At 34.6% G+C, this 26,265-nt stretch overlaps 1 protein-coding gene across 1 annotated transcript; it reads left to right on the forward strand.

Moving 5' to 3' along the window:
* The first annotated feature begins 343 nt into the window (after positions 1-343).
* On the forward strand, positions 344-17,157 carry LOC125814907 (kinesin-like protein KIN-12C). The gene is made up of 31 exons (XM_049494356.1): positions 344-802; positions 960-1,115; positions 1,250-1,333; positions 1,424-1,543; positions 1,633-1,746; positions 1,832-1,924; positions 2,137-2,297; positions 2,372-2,446; positions 6,008-6,095; positions 6,187-6,245; positions 6,321-6,384; positions 6,537-6,602; positions 6,703-6,870; positions 6,949-7,053; positions 7,170-7,405; positions 7,488-7,557; positions 7,756-7,814; positions 9,883-9,949; positions 10,052-11,995; positions 12,194-13,423; positions 13,508-13,615; positions 13,862-14,019; positions 14,117-14,189; positions 14,284-14,358; positions 14,809-15,039; positions 15,890-15,988; positions 16,074-16,148; positions 16,219-16,277; positions 16,563-16,674; positions 16,770-16,999; positions 17,145-17,157. The coding sequence occupies exons 1-31, from the start codon at positions 344-346 to the stop codon at positions 17,155-17,157; spliced, it is 6,651 nt and encodes a 2,216-aa protein (XP_049350313.1).
* Positions 17,158-26,265: the final 9,108 nt, after the last annotated feature.

Below are 26,265 nucleotides of genomic sequence, written 5' to 3' on the forward strand. Positions count from 1 at the left end.
TACTTTATCGATTAAATAATACCTCTACAAAATAATACACGATCCCACCTATCTTTAATACAGTAAAAAGATATCAATACCTACCCTATACCCACAAGTTCTAATATGTGATATGCTAAATAAAATGAAAAGATAAAAAATGTAAAGGGGAGAGAAGAATTGAATTTGAAAAGGGGCGGGGCGGGCTTGCAGCTTCAATTCAGACCCCACGAGGCCACCACTGAATTGGCGAATGGTGAATGCTTTCTCTTCCCATCTCCGATAACCCCATCATTCAAATTCTCCCGTAAAACACCCTAGTAGTCTAGTCAGTCCAATTTGATATTGAGAAGAGTTGAGGAAAATGTCGAAAGACGCTTCTTCTTCTTCATCTCTTAGATCCGCTTCTCGAACCAATCTCAAACCAATCGAGTCCAATGAGAATGACTTCCACAACCTCTTCACCCAGTTTCCTTTTCCTCCTCCTCGTACACCTCTTAGTTCCATTCCCGATCCATCTCAAGACCTCCAATCTGAAACTTTTAGAACTTCCCATCGAAAATACGACACCCCCTATGCTCATATTGGAAATGGAGTTAGAGGGAAAGCACATTCTGAACCTAATTCAGCTCAAACTACTCCAGTGAGGAGAGTTTCTAATGTGTTTACACCGGGGACTTGCTCTGGGGTTAGACATACAGGACCCAAAGGGGCTACTTTATCTTCTAGAACTTCAAAAGTTATCAACTCCGAGCCTTCTATACAAGTTCCGCACTTTGAGCTGGCTGAAGATCCTTCTTTCTGGAAAGATCACAATGTGCAGGTTCTGTTCAGGAATTTTTATGTCTTTTCAATTTGAATTATTTGACTGTCTCATTGACTACCATTATGGTCTTGGATAGCTTTTGAATTGAGTTTGGCTCAAGGTCAATCTTTATTCTCAACAACAATGACAAAAGTCACTATTTTTATTCATGTAGGTATTGATCCGTGTTAGACCATTAAATAACACAGAGAAAGTGTCACAAGGATATTCTAGATGTTTAAGGCAAGAGAGTGCACAGACACTGGTTTGGCTTGGTCATCCTGAAACCAGATTCACCTTTGATCATGTTGCTTGTGAAACTATATCACAGGTTCGTAATACTGTAATCTGTATCTGCGTGCTTTTGCATTCACAGAAGCATGAATGCACCATGTGTGGCGCAGGATGAGATAACTCAAGGTTAATAAAATTTTGATATGAACTGTTCTCTTGAGCTTTGAGCAGGAAAAGCTTTTCAGAGTTGCAGGGTTTCCCATGGTGGATAACTGCATGTCCGGTTATAACAGCTGCATGTTTGCATATGGTCAGGTGGGCAACTATGCTAATTCTTGGTGTTTGATGTAATTTACAATAGCCAATTATTGATTTATAGGTTTTGGGGTTATTCCATTCTTGCAGACTGGAAGTGGAAAGACTTACACAATGATGGGTGACATAGGTGAAATGAGTGGAAAGCTAAGCGAACAATGTGGGATCACTCCTCGAATATTTGAGTACTTATTTACTAGAATTAGAGAGGTTAGATATGAAAAAAAAGGATCATTTAGCTGTCCACACTACTTTGCCTGACTAGTTTTAATGCCTTTTGGTATTCTAATGCCTTTTAGGAAGAGGACAAGCGAAAGAATGAGAAGCTGAAGTATAGTTGCAAATGTTCTTTCTTAGAGATATATAATGAACAGATAACCGACCTCCTTGAGCCTTCATCAACTAATTTGCTGGTAAGTGTAATTTTATTTTATGACAATTGCTGTTGTGTTTTACATTCATACAGAATCAGTCACTACCTATGCTGACATATGATAGCTAAGAGAAGACTTGAAGAAAGGTGTATATGTTGAAAACCTCACTGAAGTTAGTGTCAGTTCTGTTGATGACGTTCTCAGAATTTTGTTACAGGTGAAACCTAATGCTGAACCTTCATCTCTAAGCTATGTTGCTCAGATCCTCCAAAAATGCCAGTGCACCCGTGTTGATCCTCCAAAAATGTGTTACTTTTGGAGGATCTGAAACACACCCGATCTCACTTTTGGAGGCTATTAGCAACTTAGCAACACAGTCTCTAAGCACTTCTCATAATAGAATTGTTTTGATGATTTTGTCTTCCACAGGGAGCTGCAAATAGAAAAATGGCAGCTACTCATATGAATACTGAGAGCAGTCGATCTCATAGTGTTTTCACTTGCAACATTGAGAGTTGCTGGGAGAAAGACTTGATGAAGCACTTTAGATTTGGAAGGTTAAACCTAGTAGATCTAGCTGGTTCTGAAAGGTAAGCTTCAACTTCAATAGCATATAATCTTAGTCAGTTGTGTTTTCAGGCTTACACAGTTTCCCATTATCTAGGCAGAAAAGCTCTGGTGCAGAAGGAGATCGTTTGAAAGAAGCTGCCAATATAAACAAGTCTTTATCAACTCTTGGGTAATGATAATCATAAGATAATCTTGAGTAAATTGGGGACTGAAATTACTATGCTATTTTCTTGATTATTTTTAAATCCCTATCATGCATTATTAATTCTAATCATTATACTATTCTTAATACCAAAGATTAGGCAGAAGAATATCTAGAACTAGAATTTTTCGCCCTTCTCGTTGTACCAAGAAGCAAGTATAGAAAATAAGGATATACGATAAGTTCTTTACCTTTATTTTAATAATGTAGGAAGTGTAATATGTATTTTTATTGGGACATTAGCAACTGATTAAGCAAAATATATGTACGAACAATATCAAGCATTTGCACGACAAAAGGTTGTGGATTACCATTGAGTGACTGAAATTGGTGATGAACATCCTGTCCAAAATTGGCAACAATTTGAAGGGAAAGAATTATGCCGTGAATTTAACATGGCGTGCACAATTGAGTTTCTTAATAGTGGCACATTGTACTCATAAATTCTGAGGAGTTATAAGATCCAAGAAATATTATGAAAGAAGATAAACATTGTCCAATTAGTCATCGTCATTGATATACTAATTTTCATCTTGCTATGATCTACGATAAACCTTACATCAGATATACATATATATTAATCAATCAATTGCACTATAATCCCTAAATAATTGGGGTTGGCTATATAATTGTCTTTATATTTGAATTGATGTAAGACATTAATTTCTGACTAGCAACATAACCTATTTCTATAATGAAATTTGCTCCTTTATTAAATTGGTTATCACAAAAATGCAAAATCTGAGACATGATAACAATGAATGACATGAATCATTTGAGTTTTTTGTTTTTTGTTTTTTTTTTGTTTTTTTTTGAGTTTTTGTTAAAATAAGGTTAACATATCTTAAGTCTAATGCTTCATTCATTGTCATCCGGAAGGGGAGGGAGCAACAAACATTAAGGCGTATAGACCTATTAGTCTTTTTTTTTTTTGAGAAAGGAAAATAGATTACAAATATAGACCTATTAGTCTAGCGGGAAGCATCTATAAGATTATTTCTAAGATGCTTTTAATAAACTTAAGGTCTTAAACGAGATAGTGCCTACTTCACAAACTACTTTGTGGAGGGTGGACAAATCTAGATAGAGCTTTGGTGGTAAATGAAATAGTTGACTCTAGAAGAAGGTAAAAAGATCCTGGTATTTTATGCAAATTGGATCTCGAGAAGGCCCATACTTAAGGAAGCTGGGAATTCCTAGATTTCATTATGTTGAAGATGAGTTTCAGAGGAAGATGGAGGAAGTGGAATGAGTATTATATCTTCAAGGTTAGGTACTCAGTTCTTGTAAATGGCAACCCTTGTGGCTTTTTCAGTAGTTTGGGAGAATTGTCTAAAGGGGACCCGGTATCTCCCATGTTGTTATATGGTTGTGGAGGCTTTGAGTATGATGATGGATAGAGCACTGACCAGGGAATATCTGAGGGGCTCCCCTACAATAGTGGAAGGACATGGTATTATGAGGATTTCACAACTACTGTTTGCTAATGATATATATATTTTTTTATGATGCTGATATGACTCAATTAAAATATTTTAGATATGTACTTATTTGGATTCAAACGGGTGTCGGGCCTTAAGATCAACCTCAGTAAGTGCGAGATTATCCCAGTCGGAGAGGTAGATGATATTGAGACACAAGAATTGAATTGTAAGGTTAAGTCTCTTCCTAGTTCCTACCAGCCACCTTGTTTTTCCCGTAAGAGGTTCAAACGAAGACAACATGGAATGTAGCGTTAAAAAAGGTTGAAAAGAGGTTTGCAAGGTGGCCATAATGATATTTGTCCAAATGAGGAAGTGAAGTACTTATTAAGCACAATTTTTTGAGTATCTTGATGCTGTTGCTCGAACTCTCTAAAAATATTGCCATACCTATGTTGGGTTCTCCAAAAATGCACTACTTTTGAAGAGTCCAACATGCACCTGTCGACATTTTCAAAGAGTACGAGCTACAAAATCGTCACATACTCATATCATTACTACAAGCACCAATTAGTACAACATACCTAGTGAAATTCCACAAGTGGGGTTTGGGGAGGGTAAAGTGTATGCAGACCTTACCCCTATCTTGTGGAGGTAGAGAGACTGTTTTAAACCTCAACTCAAGTGCAACAATTGCAGATATAAAGGAGAAGAAAGTAGTGATGGAACATAAGAGAAGCAATATAAAGCCTAAAAGAAAGAATACTAACAACATAAAATAGTGCATTAGCTGAAACCTAGAAAACAAAGATGATATATATCGAGAACTAGAACTAGTACAACGACAAACACTAACAAGCAAGGCAACACTCCACTACTTAATAATCTTCTACCTTGATATAGACCAACACACCCTCCTATTTAAGGTCATGTTCTCGGTAGTCTGAAGCTGCACCATGGCTTGTCTAATCATCTCTCCCCAATGCTTTTTCGGTCTACCTCTCCGTGTGCCTAACTTTAACCTTCCAAAATTGTTTTCACGCCTCAAACCTTCCAAACGGTTCAACTCCATTCATAAGAATAATTAATGGCATCAAATAAATCCATTGTGGTCTATCTCATAATTAAATATGCGGTCTAGGTCAAAGTCAACCCCGAGCACACAGTCAAACCTCGAAACAAAAGACATTTTTGGGTTACCCATAACCCTATGAATTTAAATCTATAATCAGATCTCCATTTGAGTTTATTTACTTGATCAAATCACCATTTTACCAATTCTAGGGCTCCATCATAAAATGTGGCTAGGTCATCACAATTGTGACCACTACAAAAACAAACAACCAGCCACAAATGAAAACCCCTACCCATCACCTTTGGTCCGCAAATGTGAACCTGGTGTCCGCATTTGTGACACACCAGGTTCAGCAATGCACCAACTATAACTTTTTAAAATATGCCAAAACACTTCCCAATGCAAACATACTAACAAGTCCAAACACATAATATGAACCTATAAGAAGTCTGGAAACATGAAGTGGGGAGCTAAACTCAAAAAAGAGGGGTTGTGTTGTTACAACTTGTGATTTTCTGGGATGTTTGTCCACGCATAGTCAAATTTAGTCTCCCTCTCTCTCTCTCTCACACACACACACACTTTTTTTTAAAAACTTTGAGGGCCAAACTGGAATCGTCGTTTGGCATTGATTAATTTTTTATTTACAATGTTTGAGCTATCTTATGCTCTAAATACTCTTTCACAGAGAATTATGCAAAAAACAATATGAAGATATATTTGTTATTTAGAAGATTAAGCATATGCTTTAGTTTCTCGTCTTTATTTAGCATAATTCTATGTGGAAGAGTTGTTTAGCAAGTACTATGAGTTTAGTTAAACAGCAAGAAGTTAACAAGTAGGAGGAGCTGGTTTAAATTTCAAAAGGAAATTTGTAGACTGCAGGGTCTCATTATCCAGTGTGTAGAATATTCTTATGCTTTGTGTTACTGATCTCTTTTCTACAAAATTCTGAAGTGATATTCAAGCTAGCCTTATGCTGTCCTACTTGGCTATGTTTTGTTCTAAATTGTGCCTTGTCAATGCATGCAGACTTGTCATCATGTCTTTGGTGGATTTGGCACATGGAAAACATAGACACGTTCCGTACAGAGACTCTAGGCTAACTTTTCTCCTTCAGGTGAGAATTATCTTATGACTATTATACTGAAGTAATAAATTATTATTGAATTAATCAAAATAGAAGGCTATCTTTTTCTTCTTCGATGTAGGATTCTCTAGGTGGGAACTCAAAAACTACAGTAATCGCCACCATCAGCCCATCCATTTGGTAACAGGATAATCTCTGCTGTCATTTTGAAAAGACAATTGCAGTATTGTAATGACTAGTTTTTATCCTGTGCAGTTCTGCCAGTGAGACACTGAGCACTCTAAAGTTTGCTCAGCGTGCAAAGCTTATTCAGAACAATGTATGAACTTCCAGATATATGCTTACTTTTGTTTGGAAAGACCAAAATTCTTTAAATTATTTAACTTCTGAGCTATATTTTCTAGGCCATGCTAACTTTATTTGGAAACCAAAAATCTTTAGTTTTTAAAGTATTGGCCTTTAATTTTCTAGGCTAAAATAAACGAAGATGCTTCAGGTGAAGTTTCAGCATTGCAGCAGCAAATCCAACAACTGAAGGCATGTAATATGCTCTATTAAAGGTGTATTATATTATGTTGTATATGAAACATGTAAAATATTCAATGCTCTCAAGTATACTTGAAAACGTGTTGAACAGGGTCAGTTGTCCTTTCTACTGAAGCATCAGGGATCTGAGAATTACTTTGCAGAAAGTGTCCCACATTTAGATCAATTCAGCTTGGGCGACTGTCCTGAGAGCTTCGACCTGTCTGAGGAATTGGATATGCACACTGATTGTGATCCACAACATGGAGGAAAAAACTCGGTAGTCTTCTACTCCTTCAATTGTTTCTCTATTTAGCATCAAGATCAAGTATAATATTGTCCCATGAATCAATGACAGTTGCATTATCTGAAAGCAACTTTGTTCAATGCCGTGAGGAGAGCGAAATTGGCTGAGATGAAAATTAGGAGATTAGAGGCTGAAATTGAAGAGATGAAACATTTGGTATGAATAATTATGACATCTCTTATGTACCTTGTGATATTAGAAAGTGCACCTTAGATGAAGTTGATATTTAAATATAGTACCATGTTTGATAAAAGTTAAGGGTTGCCTTACAGGTTCATCAGCAAGAAGAAGAGGTTCAATTTAGTAAAGAGATAATGAAGCTCAGAGACGAAAAACTTGACCAATTGGGATCACTTGCAAATGGAATGATTTCTGCCGACAGCTTTGTCCTGGAAGAAAATAATGGTTTACAAGACGAGATTCAGATACTTCAGGACAGAACTGAACGAAATCCAGAATTGACTCGACTTGCATATGAGAATATTAGCCTCCTTAAGCAACTCAGATGGTATTAACTACGTTGATCGGTCTTTTACAAAGATTGATGCTCCCTGTTCTATAGTAATTTAATCTTGCATCTGTCTCTTCAGGTTTGAGAACTTCTATGAGAACGAGGAGACAGAAAAATTGCTTGCTGAAATGTCAGAATTACGTGAACAGGTTCAAAGTTACTCTCATGGCTCTATTTTTTGGGTTCAATACATCCGTTGTTTTTCATGAAATTTACTCTAGGTCAAGTTTTTGGAATTAGTCATGCTTTCCTAGGAAGCCTGTGCCTGCTTAAGAGAAGAACATGAGGTACTGATAAGGTGACTGTTGTGTATCATCTGACATGTGCAAACGGCATCCCAAATGCAGGAAAGAGTAGCTGCAAGAGAGTTAAAAGAATGTGGAGAAATGAATTCAAAAATAATCAGGTAAAGTCTCTGCAAGTGAAAATCCAATTATCATATAAGGGTGTACACAACTAAATCTTCAGCTCAGCCTGCAATCACCCCTTACATGTATGCAAACTTGCAATACACAATTAACTCTCTACAGTTTAAGTTTTTAACCTGAGGTGTTCACCAGTATTTAGCATGGAATTAGAGCAAACAAAGGTTTTATCTTCAAGTCTCACCACCACCCAAAAACTAAATTATTTTCACGTGCTCGACCCATGAAAAAGAATCTGGCCTGGCATGTGAGGGGTGCATTGTAGATAAATAAATAAGTGTTCGTCTCTAACATCTTAACTTTTAGATGAGGTGGTTAATTCTATTCAACAAATTTAATTTCTTTCAGAGCATGAAGACTGCTTATATCGCTTCCCAAATCAGTGGAACTTATGTGTGAATATATATAGGGATAATTACAGTCCAATGTCTTTGGGTGATCTAGTTTACAAAATAGTCAACAAATGTATAGGCTTTGTATATTAAGTATAATCTACATAATCAATGTATAAATTTTGTATATTTCAGTCATATTGGTAAATTAGTTTGGTCGAACTGTACTAATTGGTAAGCTTCATATATACGTATGTATGTATCATTTACTCCCTCTGTTCACTTTTACTTGTCCACTATTCCAAAAATTAGATTTTCACTTTTACTTGTTACTTCATATCAAGAAAAGACAGTTTTTCTCCCCTTGTTTTACCCTTAACATTAATCACTTATTTCCCAAATCATTTTCCAAAACCTAATACTAAACATCAATCAGTAAGGGTAGTGTGGTACATCAAGCATGTCAATTATTATTTTCTTAATTGGCGTGCCAAGTCTAAGTGTGCCAAGTAAAAGTGAACGGAGGGAGTAGTAACTAAAAATGAGAAACTCCTAAGTGCAAAGTTGGATTAATATTTTACACCAACACTAAATCAAAATATTATAAAATATCAAATAATTAAATATTAAATAGTAATCATATCATATTATACTAAATGCTAAAAGTGAGAAGGTGTTAAGTCAAAAGTTGAAAGACAAAAATATCTATAGAAAGTTGTTAGATATTTTACCCTTTTAAAAACTAAATTAGTTACATTTCTCTTTTATCTTCTTTTTTTTTGTATTTATTTTCGTTTCTCTCCTTCAATTTACTTAACACAAACACAATGAAGTAGTAAAGGAAAAAAAAAGTCAAATCCGTTTGCTTAACCTCACATAGCTACAACACTTGAATATCATTTGGATTTCCTCTCCTTTATTTATTTATTTATTTATTTATTTTTCTCCTTTATTTGCTTCAAATATGTTTGACTCAATGAAGAAGACTCTTGAATTTTGATTGGTTATGGGAGAAGGTATCGACAAGAACTCGAAAAATTATGTATTGATTGTGTATTTCTTTTTTCATCTATCTATATTGTTATGATTAAAGTCTTAAGAACGAAGGATGTATATGCTATATTTTTCTTCTCTGTTTGTTTTTTTTTGTGTTTTCTCTCTGTTAGACTTCATTAATTCAACTTTCTATGAATTTTTGTTTGTCGTAAGTCTTTATTTTTATTTGGGCTCAAAATAGTCAGTTGTGACTACATTGGAAGTTTGCTAACTACTAAACTAAGTTTAAAATTTATAGTTGGTTGCTTAAAAGGAATTAATTTTGAACATTAAAATTCATCCCTCATTTGTTGTTTCTATAAAAGATTTATATGTAAGTGTTGCATTTTATTAGTCATTGCACACATGTTTTCATAGAATTTTAATTGTTCTAACGGATTTATAAATAATTACATGGGTCACATGTGCAACGCATGTATCTAGAAACTAGTATGTATATATATATATATCCTTACACACACACACATATACCTGTATCAATTTTACCTATCTAATATCTGGTCTACAATTGGTGTGAAAAGATTGATGCTTTCTTCCTTGACACCCAAATAGCATGCTAAACTTCTCTTAGTATTACCTCAATGAAGTGAGAGTTCAAAAGCATAACTGTTCTTATTCAAAAGCTTCCGTTTTCGCTTCTGATCTGTCTTTTGCTTTGTAGGGAGGTTGATGAATTGCAAGGAGAATTGAGCAAACATGTGAACTATAACCAAGCTGCCTTCGATTCTGTAAGAATGATCCTGGATATTTTCTTCTGTATGAGGGATTAGATTTCCTCCTTGACATATCTACTGTTCCCATCTGTTGTTGACTAGCTGGTACTTTAACAGGTGGACACCATGTCAACTGAAGCTGATAATGCAAACAGGACACCACACGATCCTCCAGCAGGTGGAGAATCCAAAAATAAAGAAGTTGAGGATGTTGATGGGCCCTCCATTTTGCAGCATAAAGATATCATGGAACAGTTGATTGAAGCGAGATCCTTGATAGAAGCAATGGAACAGGAACAAGTTCAGCTAATAGAAGAGCTTGAATTCACGAGGGAAGAAAATCAAAGGTTGTCTAAGCAGATGCGTGCCTCTGAAAGGTCTGGGATGCAACACATGCCTATACCTGATAGCCATGAATCAAGAGGCTCTCTTTTTGAAACTCAAGATGGTAATGGAGACCTCTGCATGGTTACTTTGCAAGATAAGTTGGAGAAAATGTCCAAGGACCTTGAGGAGGCTCACTTGCTTAATAGCCAATATCTGGAGGATCATGCATTAAAGTTGTTGCAGGAACACCAAACTGAGTTAGTGCGTGAGGAGGTTGAAATGGAAACAACTAAAACGATTCTTCATATGCAGGAAGAGATTGTTGCAATGAAGTCAGAATTACAGGAGAAAATATGCTTAATGGCTGATGAAAACATGAGTTTGAAGAACAGTCTGGCAGCAAAAGAGGAAGCAATAAAGGTGCTGTGCATGGAATGGGAAAGAGCAACTTTGGAGCTAATGACCTTTCTCATAGATGGTTCTAAGTCCATGCGAGATGCTTCCTCCCAGATAGAAAATATAGCTTGCTCATTTCCAGACGTCAATGCTTGCATTGGCGAACATGTAGAGAAAGCTGCTAAAGTTTGTGTTGAGAAGGAAGAAACCATTCTTTTGTTAAAAAGGAGTTTGGAAGAAGCACAACGGGGCATATGGCAAATGGATGAGAAATTGAATTCTCTGAGAGGTGCAACAATGGCTTTTACACAAGCTCAGCAGTTAGATAATGAGGCAAGCAGCAAGGAAGCAATCCAGCTAGTTTCTTCTTTAGATGATCAAATCAGTAGGTTGGAATATTTAGAAAAAAATCTACTGTACAAGGGGAACCACATTGCTGAAGTTCATGTTGGCTCATCTTCTGCAAATGATGGATCTGATAGTATTGATAACCTCAAAAAAGGAGACAGTTCAAGTGAAAATTTATTTGCATTGGTAGCTCATGAAAATAATATTGAGTTGGCAAGGCTAGAGCTACTGGAGGTGGAGAATGCTGTTAATGCTCTCTGCTTTGATGCACAAAACTATCTGTCAAGCCTCCAATCAGACGCCTATAAAATGATTTGTTTGTGCAAGGATTTCAATCAAGAATTTCTGGATCTTGTCCATCAGTTGCGGAATAAGTTCTATAATCTGATAGAAAATGGCAATTCTCAGTACCATGCAGTTGAATTTCCATCATGTGATTTCAGTAAGCTTCATGACCATGACAAACAGCAGAAACTGCTGCATCAGATTAACTATGAACTTGTTGAAACTAATGAGAAATTGAATCAAATCACCACAAACATAAACAGAATTTTGAATTCATATCTATGCCCTGATACAACTGAGGATCCAAGTGAATCAGATGGATGGACAACTGACTGTTTAGCTTCATGTTCTAATCTTTTAGCTGAAAGTGTTGCTTCAGGAAGAAGTTCAAATACATCTTCTCTCAGTGGTACCTCACAAAGCATAAGAAAGAAGTTGAATCTAGAAGACACATCACTAGTGCATTTGAGGAGGGATTTTAATATGGCATATGGTGCTTTTGCCAAAATAAATGCTCAGTTCAATTCGGTTTTCAATGAGAAAGGGGAGGGCGATTGCTCAACCCCAGTGCTGTATCTCTCTAATTCAGCTGAACTTGCAAAACGGAACGACCAGCACCCAATCAGGAATCAACAAAATGAAACAATTTGGGGTCATAAAATGGTGATGCATGGAGCTGAAGTTAGCTGCAACTACAAGAGAGAGGTAATACTAATGTCATATAGTCTTGAATTGAATCTGAAACATCATATCCTTAATCATTTGAGGTAAGAAAAGAGGTCAAATTGCTGGTTTTTAGATGCTTGTATTACTAGATAAAAGAAATGCCCTGCTCTTATCCATTCATTTAATTTGAGTTCTGCAAATTCACATCATTTCCTTGGGTTCATTCTGGGCATGCAGGAAGAAGTTGGTGACAACATCACTGAAGAGAAAATCTTCTTCAAGAAGTTTGAGCAAGCCTTCTCAACCATCAAAGAAGTAGATTACACGTTAAATGCTCTGGTGAAAGTGAATAAAAATGAAAAACACTTGACTTCTATGTTGAGACAAGCAGAAGAGGAATTACTGGTACAGAAAGCAAGCTTAGTTGAAGATGTCAAACACCTTAAGTCCTCCATTCGACAGAGTGATGAAGAAAAAGGAATACTACAGGACGAGGCCTGTCACAGCTTGATAGAAATTTCAAATAGAATGTCCTTGCTTGAAGGGTCATTTGTTGATATGCAAAGAGATGTGGAGGGATTGTTGAAAACATTGTTTACTGATGCTTCTAGAATGGCAGAAGAAACACTGCGCCACATCAGCAGCTCAAAATCAATACTAGAAGGTATATTTTCTGGCACTATGAAGAACGGGGTATCCTCTTCTGTGCTATACCATTGTCAAGCTATTGATTCTATGCATGACTTGGGGAGAAGTTGTAAAAGTGGCATGATCGTGGATAAAGAAAAGCTGGATGGAATGACAAGCTTCAGAAGAGAGGAGGATAAAGAGTTGTGTCTAGACCAGATTGATAGCAAAAATGAAATTTTGGAGCTCAGAAAAGAATTGGAACGAAAAGAAGTTTTGTTGAAAGGTTTGCTATTTGACATTAGCTTGTTGCAAGAATCAGCTTCTAGCAGAAAGGATTTCACGGATGAAGTTGAAAAGTTAATTGCAGCTTTGAATCGAGTTCAAAATGAGTTATCTACTAAACAACGTCAACTAGATGAAATGCTCATTCAGCACAAAACTCTTGAAAACCAGATACAAGAGATGGAGAGTGCTCTATTTTCCTCAAAAGCTGATCTTGAAGAGACTAGAAGAGCATCAGATAATTTCTCAAAGCAAAACTCTGAGTTGAGAGCTCTCTTAGAGGATCTTTGTGTGAAGAAGTCCCAAACAGAGGATGAGTTGAAAGAACAAAGGGAGATTGTGAAAAGCCTAGAAAATGAAATTCTTCGGCTGACCTCCTCAGCAGAGAAACAACTGATATTGTTGAATAAAGATAAAGATACTGAAGATGATCTTAAGAGGGTGACTGGAGAAAAGAACCAGCTTCTTGAACAACTTCGGTTCTTGCAAGACAAGCTTGATATGGCATATTCACTAGCCGATGAGAATGAAGCTATTGCTGTACAAGCTCGTCAGGTATGTATTTTTCTGAAGAATATTTTACTGGCCAAACTTTGATGGACATGCTCTGTGCTGATGACATATCACTTGAGTTACCAGGCATCAGAAGCCAGTAAAATGTATGCTGAAGAAAAGGATGAGGAGGTTAGGATTTTAGAACGCTCTGTTGAGGAACTTGAGGGAACCATAAATGTACTGGAGAGTAAGGTAAGCCTTTCCACATTAATTTTCTGTCTTGGAGTTAAAAGTGCTCATTATCAATTTGTCCCTATTCATCAAAAATTATTCATTGATCCCTGGCAAAATCAGTCATAGTATAACTTTTAAATTCAGCTTTAGCTATCCTTCACTTGTGGAATGGCCTTCTAAAACAAAACAATATTTAACATGCAAGCTTTATTCTCTTGGTTTAATGTTAAGAATTCAAGTCCTTTCCTTTGTTCCATTTTCAAGGTACATGAAATGGAAGAAGAGGTCGAAAGAGATCGCCTGATTAGAGATTCATTAGAACTTGAACTTCAGGCACTAAGAAAAAGATTATTAATGGTTGAGAACTCTCAAAGTATGGACATGAGCTCAGGTGAACTATCCACAAAGGATCAATTTTTAAGGTCAGAAAGTTCATGTGGTTTATTTTATACAGAATCATTTATACATAACCATGGCATGGTATATGATGTGACATTGATCCAAAAAACTGTATGGAAGGTTGGTGGAACCTACAAAGGCTTATTACCAAATAGGAGTTCTTGAAGAAGAGAAAGCAGAGCTAACTAAAGAGGTAGGTTCTTGTGTCACAAGTTGATTTCTTTCATTATAAGATTCTCTGTCCAGCCGGATTTCTACATGTTTGAGCTTTGGTTTCTATGCTGTAGATAAAACAATGCAAGGAATACATTTCAGAAATCTTATTGCACGCTCAAGCCCAGGCATCACAGTATCAACAAAAGGTATTGTAAAGCACAGAAAGTCCATTAAACCTATCGTTGAGTGCAAGTAAATGAGAAAATCAAGTAGTAAAACCTTTATACCTCTAATTCATTTTCCAGGACGAGGTTTCAGAGTCCCCATTTTAAGCCTACTGCTAGGCAGTGCATGCATAACTGAAACTTATGCAGTGAGTTTCAACTTAGTACACTTAGACTTATGGAAGTTCTTTGATAATGCTCATATTCTAAGAATTAAAAGTGTCTGAACTCATAAACTTTTATGCAAAAGAAATTTTATAACTACACTTGGAAAGGAAACTATTTGCAAGCTTCTAATGTAAGTGCCACACTAGAGACTGCTTAGTCCGCTTGGAGCTTTAGCCAAATCTCTATGCAGTAGTTTTTGTCTGGTGCTATGATCAATGATGCTTATATAAAGTTACCAGACCTCATTCACCGTATATGATACAGTACAAGGAGTTGGAGGCAGTGGTGCATGGACTTGAAACCCACTCATTAAACACAATAAATGGAGGACCAACTTCAGAGAAGTTCTCAACCAGGCCAAGAGGTTCAAGCTCACCTTTCAGATGCATTTCCAGTTTGGTTCAGCAGATGAATAGTGAGAAAGACCAGGAATTGTCAGCAGCTAAATTTCAAATAGAAGAGCTAGAGGTGTTACTGGCTCAAAAGCAGAAGGAGGTATGTACAATGAAAACCTTGTCAAAAAAAAGAAAGAGCTGGAGGTATGCACTTTTAGATAAATAAAAAATTTCATACAGGAGTCTTATTTTAGACATGGTAGCTGTGGAAAGCTAATTCATTTGCTTGAGGGGTGGTTCCTAATGATGACGCTAAGCAACTTTTGGGGTGACGTAAATTTCGTAATCAAAATTATCACTCTCATTCTGAGATTTTATCACAAAATCATTTATAAGCATGAATCGCAATGTGTTTCTTTGCTATGTTCGAATCCCATCGGAGGTGACACTATGCAAATTTTTCTCATTTCCCTAAGCCTTGGTGAATGGTGATAGTAGTTGTGCTGATGGAAGGTTGCAAGTACCAGGTGGATTCATCAAGGTGCATCCTGACTAGACCAGACCAGACACCGTCATTAATGAAAAAAATGACCATTTTATTGCTACGCTCTACAAAAAAGGGAAAATTCAGTCAGTGTACATATTTTATATGTAAATCCTCCTTAATAGGAGTAAAAGCTATTGACATAAACAAGAATTTGTAAAGTATATTAGCAAAGGCCTAATAGAGGCAATCTATCATGACCTCAAAACAGGTAACACGATTTAAGACCAAATCACGGATCTACATGAATGAAGTTGAAAATATCAATATATATCTCCATCACTTTTGTATTGATATATCTACTTCTCATTTCTGACAACCAACAAAGTTACTCTTTGCTATTGTCTCAGCAGTGCTATCATAATCCCTTCATCTTCTGTACTTCCATGTTTCAAAGACATTTCCTCCTGCTTTCATACAGATAGTTACTCTTCTTACATATATTTATGACCGTATATGTTGTCAGATTTGTATGCTGAACAGTAGACTGGCTGCAACAGAAAGCATGACACATGATGTAATTCGGGATTTGCTTGGTGTCAAGCTGGACATGACTAGTTATGCAGTAAGTTCCCCATGAATCCCTCTTTATTTTCTTGTGTATTTCCGTTACTGAGTTGTAGTGACTTTTTTTTTTCTGTATGTTCTAGAATTTGATGAACCAGTTTCAACTACAAAAGTTTGTAGAGGAGGCTCAGCAGCAATCAGAAGAGCGCATTGTAATGGTATGCTTAATAGGAAATCATATGCTAAAGTTTTAGTTTTGAGCCTTACAAGTGGTTTATGTTATTACAGGAGAGACAACTTTCCAATCTAAGGAGACAAATTGATGATCTAGTTGAAGAAAGAGAGAGGTGAGTTACTTTGTCTTCCTCATCTTTGAATTTAACCAGTGTTGAGTAGACAAGGAATGATGTGTTATATTAGTAGTGTGGTTGGCAGTGGAGTAAATCTCTTTTTGAAAGAGAAAGATCAATGAAATAGTGTTTCGCTGGAGCAACACAATATCATTCACGTTCTTCCAGAAAATGCATAGGCTTGATAGATATTCCAGTATTTGAGAAAAGCCAGTATAATATTCTACTTAGATTCTGATTGTAGGATGTATGAGGGGTTCTGACTATTTTAACAATTTTTAGACACACTTTGGAAGCAAAAAAGAGAGAGGCAGATGTGCTATCATCCCAGATGTGCATGGAACAACTCCGAGAGCGTGATCAGATGCTAATTGCTCAAAATGAAATGCTAAAAGTATGAAGTTTTTACTGTCTCTCATATTAGGAGATAAATGTAATATTGGTACGTTAGTTATTAATTAATGATATTGCTGTTGGATTTGCCACCAGATGGATAGGACTAACTTACAGAGGAAAATTGTGGAACTGGATGATATGGTTAAAAGGCTGTTGGGAAAACAGAGTCAAACGGAAATGGGTGCCTTAGCTAGATTGAAAGAAATTGATGTTAGCCAAAAGCTGGGTCATCCTCAGAAGTTAGTTTTGGGAGCAAGGGACAAAGTTTCTCGCTCTCATGAGGCTGAAGACCTGAATGGTTGTGGTAAGGACACAAAATTCAGGTGAGTACACATCATAAACTTAGAGAGCAGAACACCTATCAATCTCACAGGAAGTCTGCTCAGAACCAAAATTCCTAACGCAAATACCAGTAATAGGAGTTGCAGATAATTGGTTAGTAATATTTTGTTGGAATGTAACTATCAGGTGTATCATATAATGTATGTAATGTAATATTAGTTTGTGGAGAGGTGAGCAACCTGAATAAGTGGTAATAGGGACACAACAGTGTTAGTAATTCTTCTAATTACATGTAAAAGGCAATCTATGCCGGTTCCAACTACTATGGAATTGTTGCATGTATATGAATGAGAGTGTTCACCACCTGTGATCAAATTGGCCCTTGCAAATGAACAACTTGATGCACTATCTCCCTTTGACCATCACCACCATGCAGTCAGAAGACACTAAAATTGATTCTCCAACTGAATCTGAGGTATTGGAATTTTGTAGACTATAATACAAGTTTTTGCACGGACTGATCATGTGGTCTTTAATTTTTGCTAAATGTTGCTTTTTTTTACAAAAAAGTTGTGGGCTAAATTCATTGGGCACAACTAATTTCCAAGGCAAAACTTTTTAAGCCATTACTTCTACCTTAAGCATAACTTTTGATTTGCAGGACAAAACTTTTTCCTTAAGGCATAACTTCTTTTTTCTTCTTTTTATCAAAAATCATTCGCACAGAAGTGTTCACCACTGGTGTGACCCCTACCATAACCATTTCACTACAAATAAAAAAAATACATAAGTTGGAGGGGGACATCAAACCTTACCTCCTTTTATATCCTAGAATACAATAAATATCCTAATAGAGTTTATGACAAAAAAATGATCTTCAAGTCATTAACCTCCCATGTGATGCATCCAAATAAAACACCTAAAATGTAACACAGAAGAAACAAGAGATGAAATGAATTATGGAGGGTCGTAGTGCCAGTAAGTGGCTTTCTTTGGTCTTCAAGGACCCCTGACCTTGGTCGAAAGTTTAGACTCTTGAAAGTAAATGATCGTCTCTTGTATAGTAGTAGCGTACTTAGCAAGAGCATCTGCAATTTCATTTCCTTCCCTATAACAATGCTTTACTATTATATTTCTTTGAGCAATCTTATTCTTGATATCTTCAATGAGGTTGTGGATTCTCCAAGGTGGTTTACAACTCCCATTAATCATTCGGACCACAATTTGAGAATTCAATTCTACCTCCAAAGCTTCAAATTATTGATCAAGACACCAAGAGATACCAATCAAAGCTGCTTGAGCCTCACTATAATTGTTAGTGTAGCATTGGATAGGGTATGAGAAAGCTATAATCATGTCCCCAATTCTATTTCTAACAATTCGTCCGGCTCCAACCTTGTTTTGGTTTCTCATGTAACTCCCATCCGTATTGAGCTTCCAATTATTACCATTAGGTTTGTTCCACTGTATCATCCTGCTTATGATTATTGCTTTAAAGTTTTCAGCCATAAGATATACTTTGCTCCAATTCAAGGTGTAATCTATGAATTTGAACTTCTTTCGAATAGTTACTTTAACCTGAAAAGGAAATTGAAAGCATATGTCAGAAGTAGGGGTGTACAAAACTGAATTGAAAATCGAATCAAACCGCAAATCGAGTCAAATCGGAAAAAAAAAATCCGACTAGTGGTTTGGTTTGATTTGATTTGGTATTGAAAAAAAAACCCGACTATATTTGGATTGATTTGGTTTTAACTAAAAAATACCAACGCGAGACCAAACCAACCCGACATTATATATATAATTTTAAAATTTTATTTTATACATAAAATTATTTACTTTGATAGAATTTTTAAATATTTTTTTTATACTTTTTCATAGTTTTTATCTTTTAATATATTATTTCAAGTTTGAAACTTAGAATTCTGAATGGTTCAATAAAAATTATAGTCCACAGATGTTGGTAATTATAATAAAGCTTAAATAAAAAACAAATTAATACTAATGCAAAAATAAAATCAATTCAACACTAAGAATGACAATAATATTGAATATTTGTTCTTTAGTTTTACATTGGTAAAGACAATTAAAATAAATAATCTAATTTTAATTTCCTTTAATATTTAGTCATGTAACTAATACTTATTAAACTTATTTTAGCATGATTTAGTACTTTTAAATTATGATCATTTTCATTATGACTTGTTAATTTGCAATATTTGTTTTACACGATATCATTATTATTATTTTTTTGTTGGATATTTTAGTGTCATTAATCATATCATATTTTGTGTTATTTTCTTAAGAAACACCTTAAATAGTTGTATATTGGTAGGACTAAAGAAATATCTGAAGTACAAGTAAATTCTATGTTTGTATGAATACTTTACCGAAAAAACCAAAAAAAGCCGAGGTTGAAAAATCCGAATTTTATTGGTTTGGTTTGGTTTATATTTTTAAAAATCCGACACAAATGGTTTGGTTTGCTATTTTAAAAAATTGAACCAACCCGACCATGTACACCCCTAGTTAGAAGCAATAACTTTTTTCTTTCCATATCTCTATATACATCTGGCTTTCCAGATTTCCCAATATGTAATAATAGGAGTGATGAGAAATATATATTTGTGGATGTTGTTTTTTGGATGTTGCCTCCACCATTGCCACACAATTGAGTTGACTGTGTTTCTAGTGATATTGAAACCAAGCGGTCTAGATATCTGGGACCAAGCCTACCTGGCCATGTCACTAACCGCAAACAAATGATCATTAGTTTCATGCTGGGCAATTTTGCAACAAGAACAACTCGGAGATGAATTTACATTTATATTAAATCTGGACATTGAGGAATCGATAGGAAGTTTGTTCCTGAAAATTCTTCACACAAGAAAGGATACCTTAAATGGGATTTCCTTTATCCATATATAATTGTATATTGGAGAAACAACATTTTTTTCCCTCAAATTTTGAACAAGAGAAATAACCATTATGACTTAATTTCCAGATAGCTTTATCATTTGTATCTCCATTGCTGATTTGAGTACCTTCGATTAAGTTCAAGGTTTTTATGGTATGGGATATTGAATATGATCCAAGTATCATTGATGGTTAGTGATGTAGATGCTAACCTTAACATTATCAGGTTTGCGATTTGGATTAATCATGTGAAAAGGAAAATTATTACCTGAGTTGATCTTCCATATGATATATTGTTCCATCTTGTGTCTCATGCAAAGCAAGTCTTTCCAAGCGGTAGAATCTTTAGTAGCAATTACCTTAAAGTTTGGATTACTCCTTTGGCAATAATTAGCTTTTTAAAAAAAGAGCCCAAAGAGAAGGTTATGTCCTCAATCTCCACTACCTTTTAGCTGAGAATGTGTGACATATATCTATTAAGCTTTTAAAACCCAAATCACCTTCTTTAGTAGGAAAAGACATGTGTTTCCATGAAGCCCAATGATAGCTATTTTTCCATCTTTGTCCCCAAAAGAAATTAGCAAACTGCATTTCTATCTCTTTGATAACAACGCTTGGAAGTTGGAGGCATTAAAGAAGCAAAAATATGCCTAGTCTGAGATTGAAGAATATGCTTAATTATTTTAACTTTACCTCCTGAAGAAAGTAATCTGCCTTGCCAACCCCTGCAATCTTGTTAAGAATCTTTTTGGAAATATCATAGAAATAACAAATTTTCTTTGCACTACTATATATATGACAACCTAAATAATTAAAGGGGGAAGAGGGTTGAGTATACCCAATCCATCTTTTAATCCTTCTGTAAGAAGATTATTTGTCTCACTGTGGGTAAGAAAAACTTTTGTCCTTGTTAACCTCCTGCCCAGAAGTCAATTGGTACTTGTACAAAAGATTCATAATCAACTTAATGAAGTACTTATCACCAGAAGTGAACAAGATTAACTCATCTGCATAACTAAGGAGATTAATTTGAGGACCCTTTTTATGCATAGAAAAACCAATGAACTTGTCATTAAAAAGTAAGTAATTCAAAGCTCTACAAAATCTGCCTTGAGCTTAATTTTTTTCCCTTCAGGCATAACTTGTGTCTTGGACATAATTCTCCTGCACTTGTGCCAGTGAACTTATACTTTGAGGCATATTTTGTGGGTATAATACATAAATATACTTTTTAACTTGGCCTTATTTCATATTTATGTTCTTCAACTTTAGGTGTGCACTAGTAGACACGTGGGGGTCGTTTTTGCTGGGAACAAGGTATCGCAAGATTAAATATCTTGGGATTAGTTATTCCGCCAAATAAGACACCAAGATTTTATCCCTATATTATTATTTTATTTCAAGACTATTTGTTTTTATCTCTCACACCAAACATCCCTTAAACCTATATAAAGCTGAAAAAATAGGCACCCACGTCCTATGTGGCATCCTACATGACAATTTGTATCATACACGGTGTCCTACATGTTTTAAGTCACATATGATTCATGTGTCTACTTGTTCAACTTTATATAAGTTTAAGTGTCTACTTTTGCACACTCAAAGTTGGAGGACATAAATGTAAAATGAAGCCAAGTTAAAAGTCATATTAATGTATTATGCCTAATTTGTATCATTGAACTTATGCATGAAGCATAACTTTACATGAACTATGCCTTGAATAAAAATATTCCGTTGTTAAGGACATTTTCGGCTATTTTTGTTTACTTAAAAGCTCTTAAGGGTATAAGTTAAAAATCAATTATTTTGAGAAACGAAAATTCAAGACCATTCAAAATAGAGGCACTTGTGCAATTGATCCCTTATAATACTCCCTTCGTTCATTTTTACTTTGTTCATTATATTAAAAATAATAGAAGATCACTTTTACTTCTTTGAATTTAAAAATTTAAGAGATAATTTACCACTCTTTTATTTTTATCCTTATTATTAAGTATAATTAGTATACATACCCACTCATTACGCAATTAGTTGATTAATGTATCATAAATAATTTATTGACTATTTTAAAGTTGAACCTATTATATAGTTTATATGATTTTATTTGTTTGAAGATCTATTACGTTAACAATATCTAATTATCATCTTATTTTTCAATAAATCTATTCTTTTCCTTTTTTCTGTTTAGTGGGATTTCTCATTATATTCTTGCAATATTTTTCTTCAAATCAACTGACACATAAAAAAATTTGCATGAATGAATTCAGTGTCAAAATAAATTTTATTATTGCGAAAAATCATCTATTCTCAAATTTGTATAATCAAGTTTTTTTCCCATTATAATATTGTATACATTTGATTTTATAATTTCAACTATAAAAATTTGATGAGCTTGTTAGATTACCAAATTTTGAATAGATTTGAAAATAGATGATTTTTCGCAATAATAAAATTTATTTTGACACTGAATTCATTCAGGAAAAAAACTTAATTAGACCGTTTAAGCACACAAATTACTTCTATATAACCGTAGTTTGACTTTTCAACAACATAACAATAAAATCTTTACAAAACAAAACAAAATAAAAAATAAAATATAATAAAGGGACACGTTTTTTGTCCCTAAAAAATCTTTCTTTTTTTATGGTTCTTCCTAAAATATCTCCCTTCAATATTTTTACTTCCTATTTTTCTCTCCTTTTCTAATCTTTTTCCTAAAATATTGAATAAGAAGATTCTCTTTTCCTCTCTCCACTTTTTTTTTCTGAAATTTTACTCCCTCCTTTTCTAATTTCTCTCTCTTCACTCGTTTCTTTCTCCTTTTCTTTTTTTAAACCATTTTTTACTGCATTTTATTTTCCTAAAATTTTCTTTGTTTTTTTTCTTATTTATGTCCCTTCATTCTTTTATTTAAATCATTTTTACACTAATCTAGGTTGGAACATATAACAAAAATTAACTTTATCATCAAAGTTTGAATTTATTTTTTTAAATTCAGTTGGTTATGATTTGATATTATTCATTCATTATGGTAAAATTGATTTAGATTAATTTGAACTTGACATCAAGGTTAAATCATATTGTGCACCACGAAAATTTATTTGATGATACTCAAAAGTTGATACATACTTGATCGTTTAGATTATGGTGTTACGTATTATAGGATTGTAACATATAGCTAAAGTCAACTTCACTATCAATAATAAATCAATATCTTTTATAGTTATAAATCAATATATCATCAAAAAATTATTCATATCATACACCAAAATACATACACTATGACATATTGCAACTTCAAATCATCAAATAACAATTATTTTTAAACCAACAAATTCACCAATTATTTTCAATTGTATAGTTATTAAAATTTGAACTTGACACAAAGGTTACACCACATTGTACACCATGTAAATTAACTTGATGATACTAAAAAGTTGGTACATACTTGATTAGATTATGGTGTTATGCATGGTAGAGTTCGAACATATAACTAAAATCAATCTTACCATCAATTATAGATCAATTTCTTTTATAATTCTTAATCAACATATCACCAAAAATTAGTCACATTATCCATCAAATTTAAATCAACATATTACCAATATTTTAACTATATCATCCATCAAAATATATACACTAAAATATACCATAGTTAAAAACCAACAAATCATCAATTATTGTACCAGATCAGCCATCAAAGTATATTCCATAATATATATCATCATTTAAAATAACATATCATCAACAATTGTACCAAATCGATCACCAAAGTGTATACACTAATTTTTTTTTGTGTTTAAAAATTATCCAATAATTTATGGGCTACATGATACAAATCATTTCACTATGATCATGCGGATCTTCTTCGAATTAACAGTTGTAATTTTTTCTCCTTACCTTCTTTTTTGTTGATTTGAAGGTATAATAATGAGAGAATTTGCACTAACATGCTTCTCCTTACCTTTCTTTTGGCGAATTAGTTGTAACTGAGAAAGAAATCTCACTATTGATGGCATGAATTGTTCTTTCATATTCACTTATGGGGAATAGAGTGAATGCATTCAACTCAAAAAGTAATTTAGAACATACGATGGGGCTATTAATATTGTGTTGAAGCCTTGACCTAAGGCTTTTTCTATGAGTAGAATTCATGGATAAAAAACAACAATAAAAATAATTTTTGAACTTGAATTAGAGGTGATTTAAAAAAAAAGAATATAAAAGAATAAAATATTATCAAGAATGAATGTTTTACCTAGATATTAACAATGGAAGAGATGAGAGACTAATAAGAGAGAGAAGCATATGAGAGAATATTTTTGTGATTGAGATGAATAATGGAGAGAGGGAGAAAAAAGATCTTGTTATGAGTCACAAAAAATAAGCACACTAACCCAAGTAAAAAATAAAAACGTGTACTAATTTAAATTGTCATATTTGTAATTAAAAACTTAGTTTTGTAAATAAGAAAGAGTATATTTTATTGTAACGATCGAGTTCCGTCGTTATAGAAAATCCAACCAAAATTTTTTTTGGGTCAGAAAACTTTTTCGTAGTAACTTGAAATTTCCCAACGTAGTCCAGATTTGGACGAAATCGGAGTCATCAAAGTCTAGGGAAATCTAGTAAAAATTGGGTGATCTAATTATGAATTTGATCATATGAGTAGATAGCTAAGACGTTAAGGAATCGATATGACTTTACATAATTGAATTGGGTGAGTAAAACTCCTGAAATTGATCTTAGCGTGAACGGGTAGTTTCTAAGTGTCGTTGGTTGAAGGTGTGTTGTGAAATAGGGGTCTAGGAATTATTAAAATAGCTCATTGTTTCCGTGCAAGCCGCTGAGGCGGGATTTTTGCCGCTAGGGCAGGGCTGCTGTAGCGGGGTTAGTGCCGTCATGGCAGGACAGATGTGACTTAAAGTCGGAAATAAACCCCAAAAATGTTTTATTCTGCAAGTTTTGAACTTGAGAGCTAAGGAACAAACCCAGGGGTGTTCTTGACAGTTTTCCACCATTCTTGAGGCTAAAGGTAAGATTTTAACTTCCCAAAACTATTTTTCAATCCGTAGAACGTAATCTAATGGGTAATTATCGATGGGGGAGGGTTTTGATATGGAATTATGGTGGAGAAAGCCCTAATCTAGGTATGGGGATCAAGGATTTGACCTAGGATTGATATTATTTTTTATAATTCGGGTAATTAGGTGTTGTTTATTGATCCTCGTGCTATTATGATTGTTTGTAGACCAATAACAAGCGGAACGAATCCGGAAAGGGAAAAATCAAGATTCTTAGAGGGTTCAAGTTTGTTTCGAGGTAGGTGATGGTTGTAATTTCATGATTGTGTGATATATGTTCATTCTTGCTTCATTATAATACATATATGTATGTAAATGAGATATATGAATGATGACTGCCATGAATCATGACTTGATTGTATGATTATGAGAATATACTTGTGATTGTGATTGTGGCTTGTTGAATGGATCGGGTGTTGCGTTCTGACACACTAACTTGGATCGATTGCCATGTTTCGGCATAATCATTGGATCGGGTACCATGTTCTGGTATGCTAATAGTTTGGGTTTGGGTTCCATGAGAGGACTATTGACTTGACATAACTGTATAATTGAGGCTTGTGAAATGCTCTGTTGTTATTGAATGTTGTTGATATTGTATAAATAAGGTATATACATGTGATTATATTGTTGTAATGGCTTATGTATGTTGCACTTGTGGAATAGCCGCGTGATCTTACCAGTACAATGCGGTTGTGTACTGATACTGCACTTGCTTTTTCTTTGTTGAGTACATGGCATCTTCAAGCGACTATTGACAGACCTCGTTTAGATGATCAATGATCGTCATTCGAATTCAAGGGTGAGCCAGTTCTTTCGGGCTTCCATGAGTTCTCCTTTCGTTTATGTCCACATTTTGGACTTAGACTAGTTCATTAGATATTCTTATGTTTAGTTGGGTTGTACCCATTTTCCTTTAGACTTTCAGTTCATTGTTAGAGTTTTGGTACATTGACTTTTAGGTTCTAGGCATTTAATTATGTAATTCGTTGTTAGATCTTTTGGAAGGTTATGGGAACTTCAGTCTTAGTTATTTAAACATGCTTCCGTATCTTTAAATACTTGGTTTCGTATTAATTAGTTAGTATTAATGGTTCTCCCACCGGAGGGTTAGTGTGGGTGCCAACACTACAGTCTGGGTCGTGACAAAGTTGGTATTGATCTTGATGTACCAAAACGAGTCTAGTAGAGTCTTGTGGAACGGTACGGAGACATCTGTACTTTTCTTCGAGAGGCTATAACTTGATTCCAATTGGTATTTGTCGATTTGAATTGGTATCTAACCTCATTCACTCTTTTGTCCGTAG

The sequence above is a fragment of the Solanum verrucosum genome, unplaced genomic scaffold (genome assembly GCF_900185275.1).
Source record: "Solanum verrucosum unplaced genomic scaffold, falcon-dt-bn FXZP01000265.1, whole genome shotgun sequence".
Classification (NCBI taxonomy): Eukaryota; Viridiplantae; Streptophyta; class Magnoliopsida; order Solanales; family Solanaceae; genus Solanum; species Solanum verrucosum.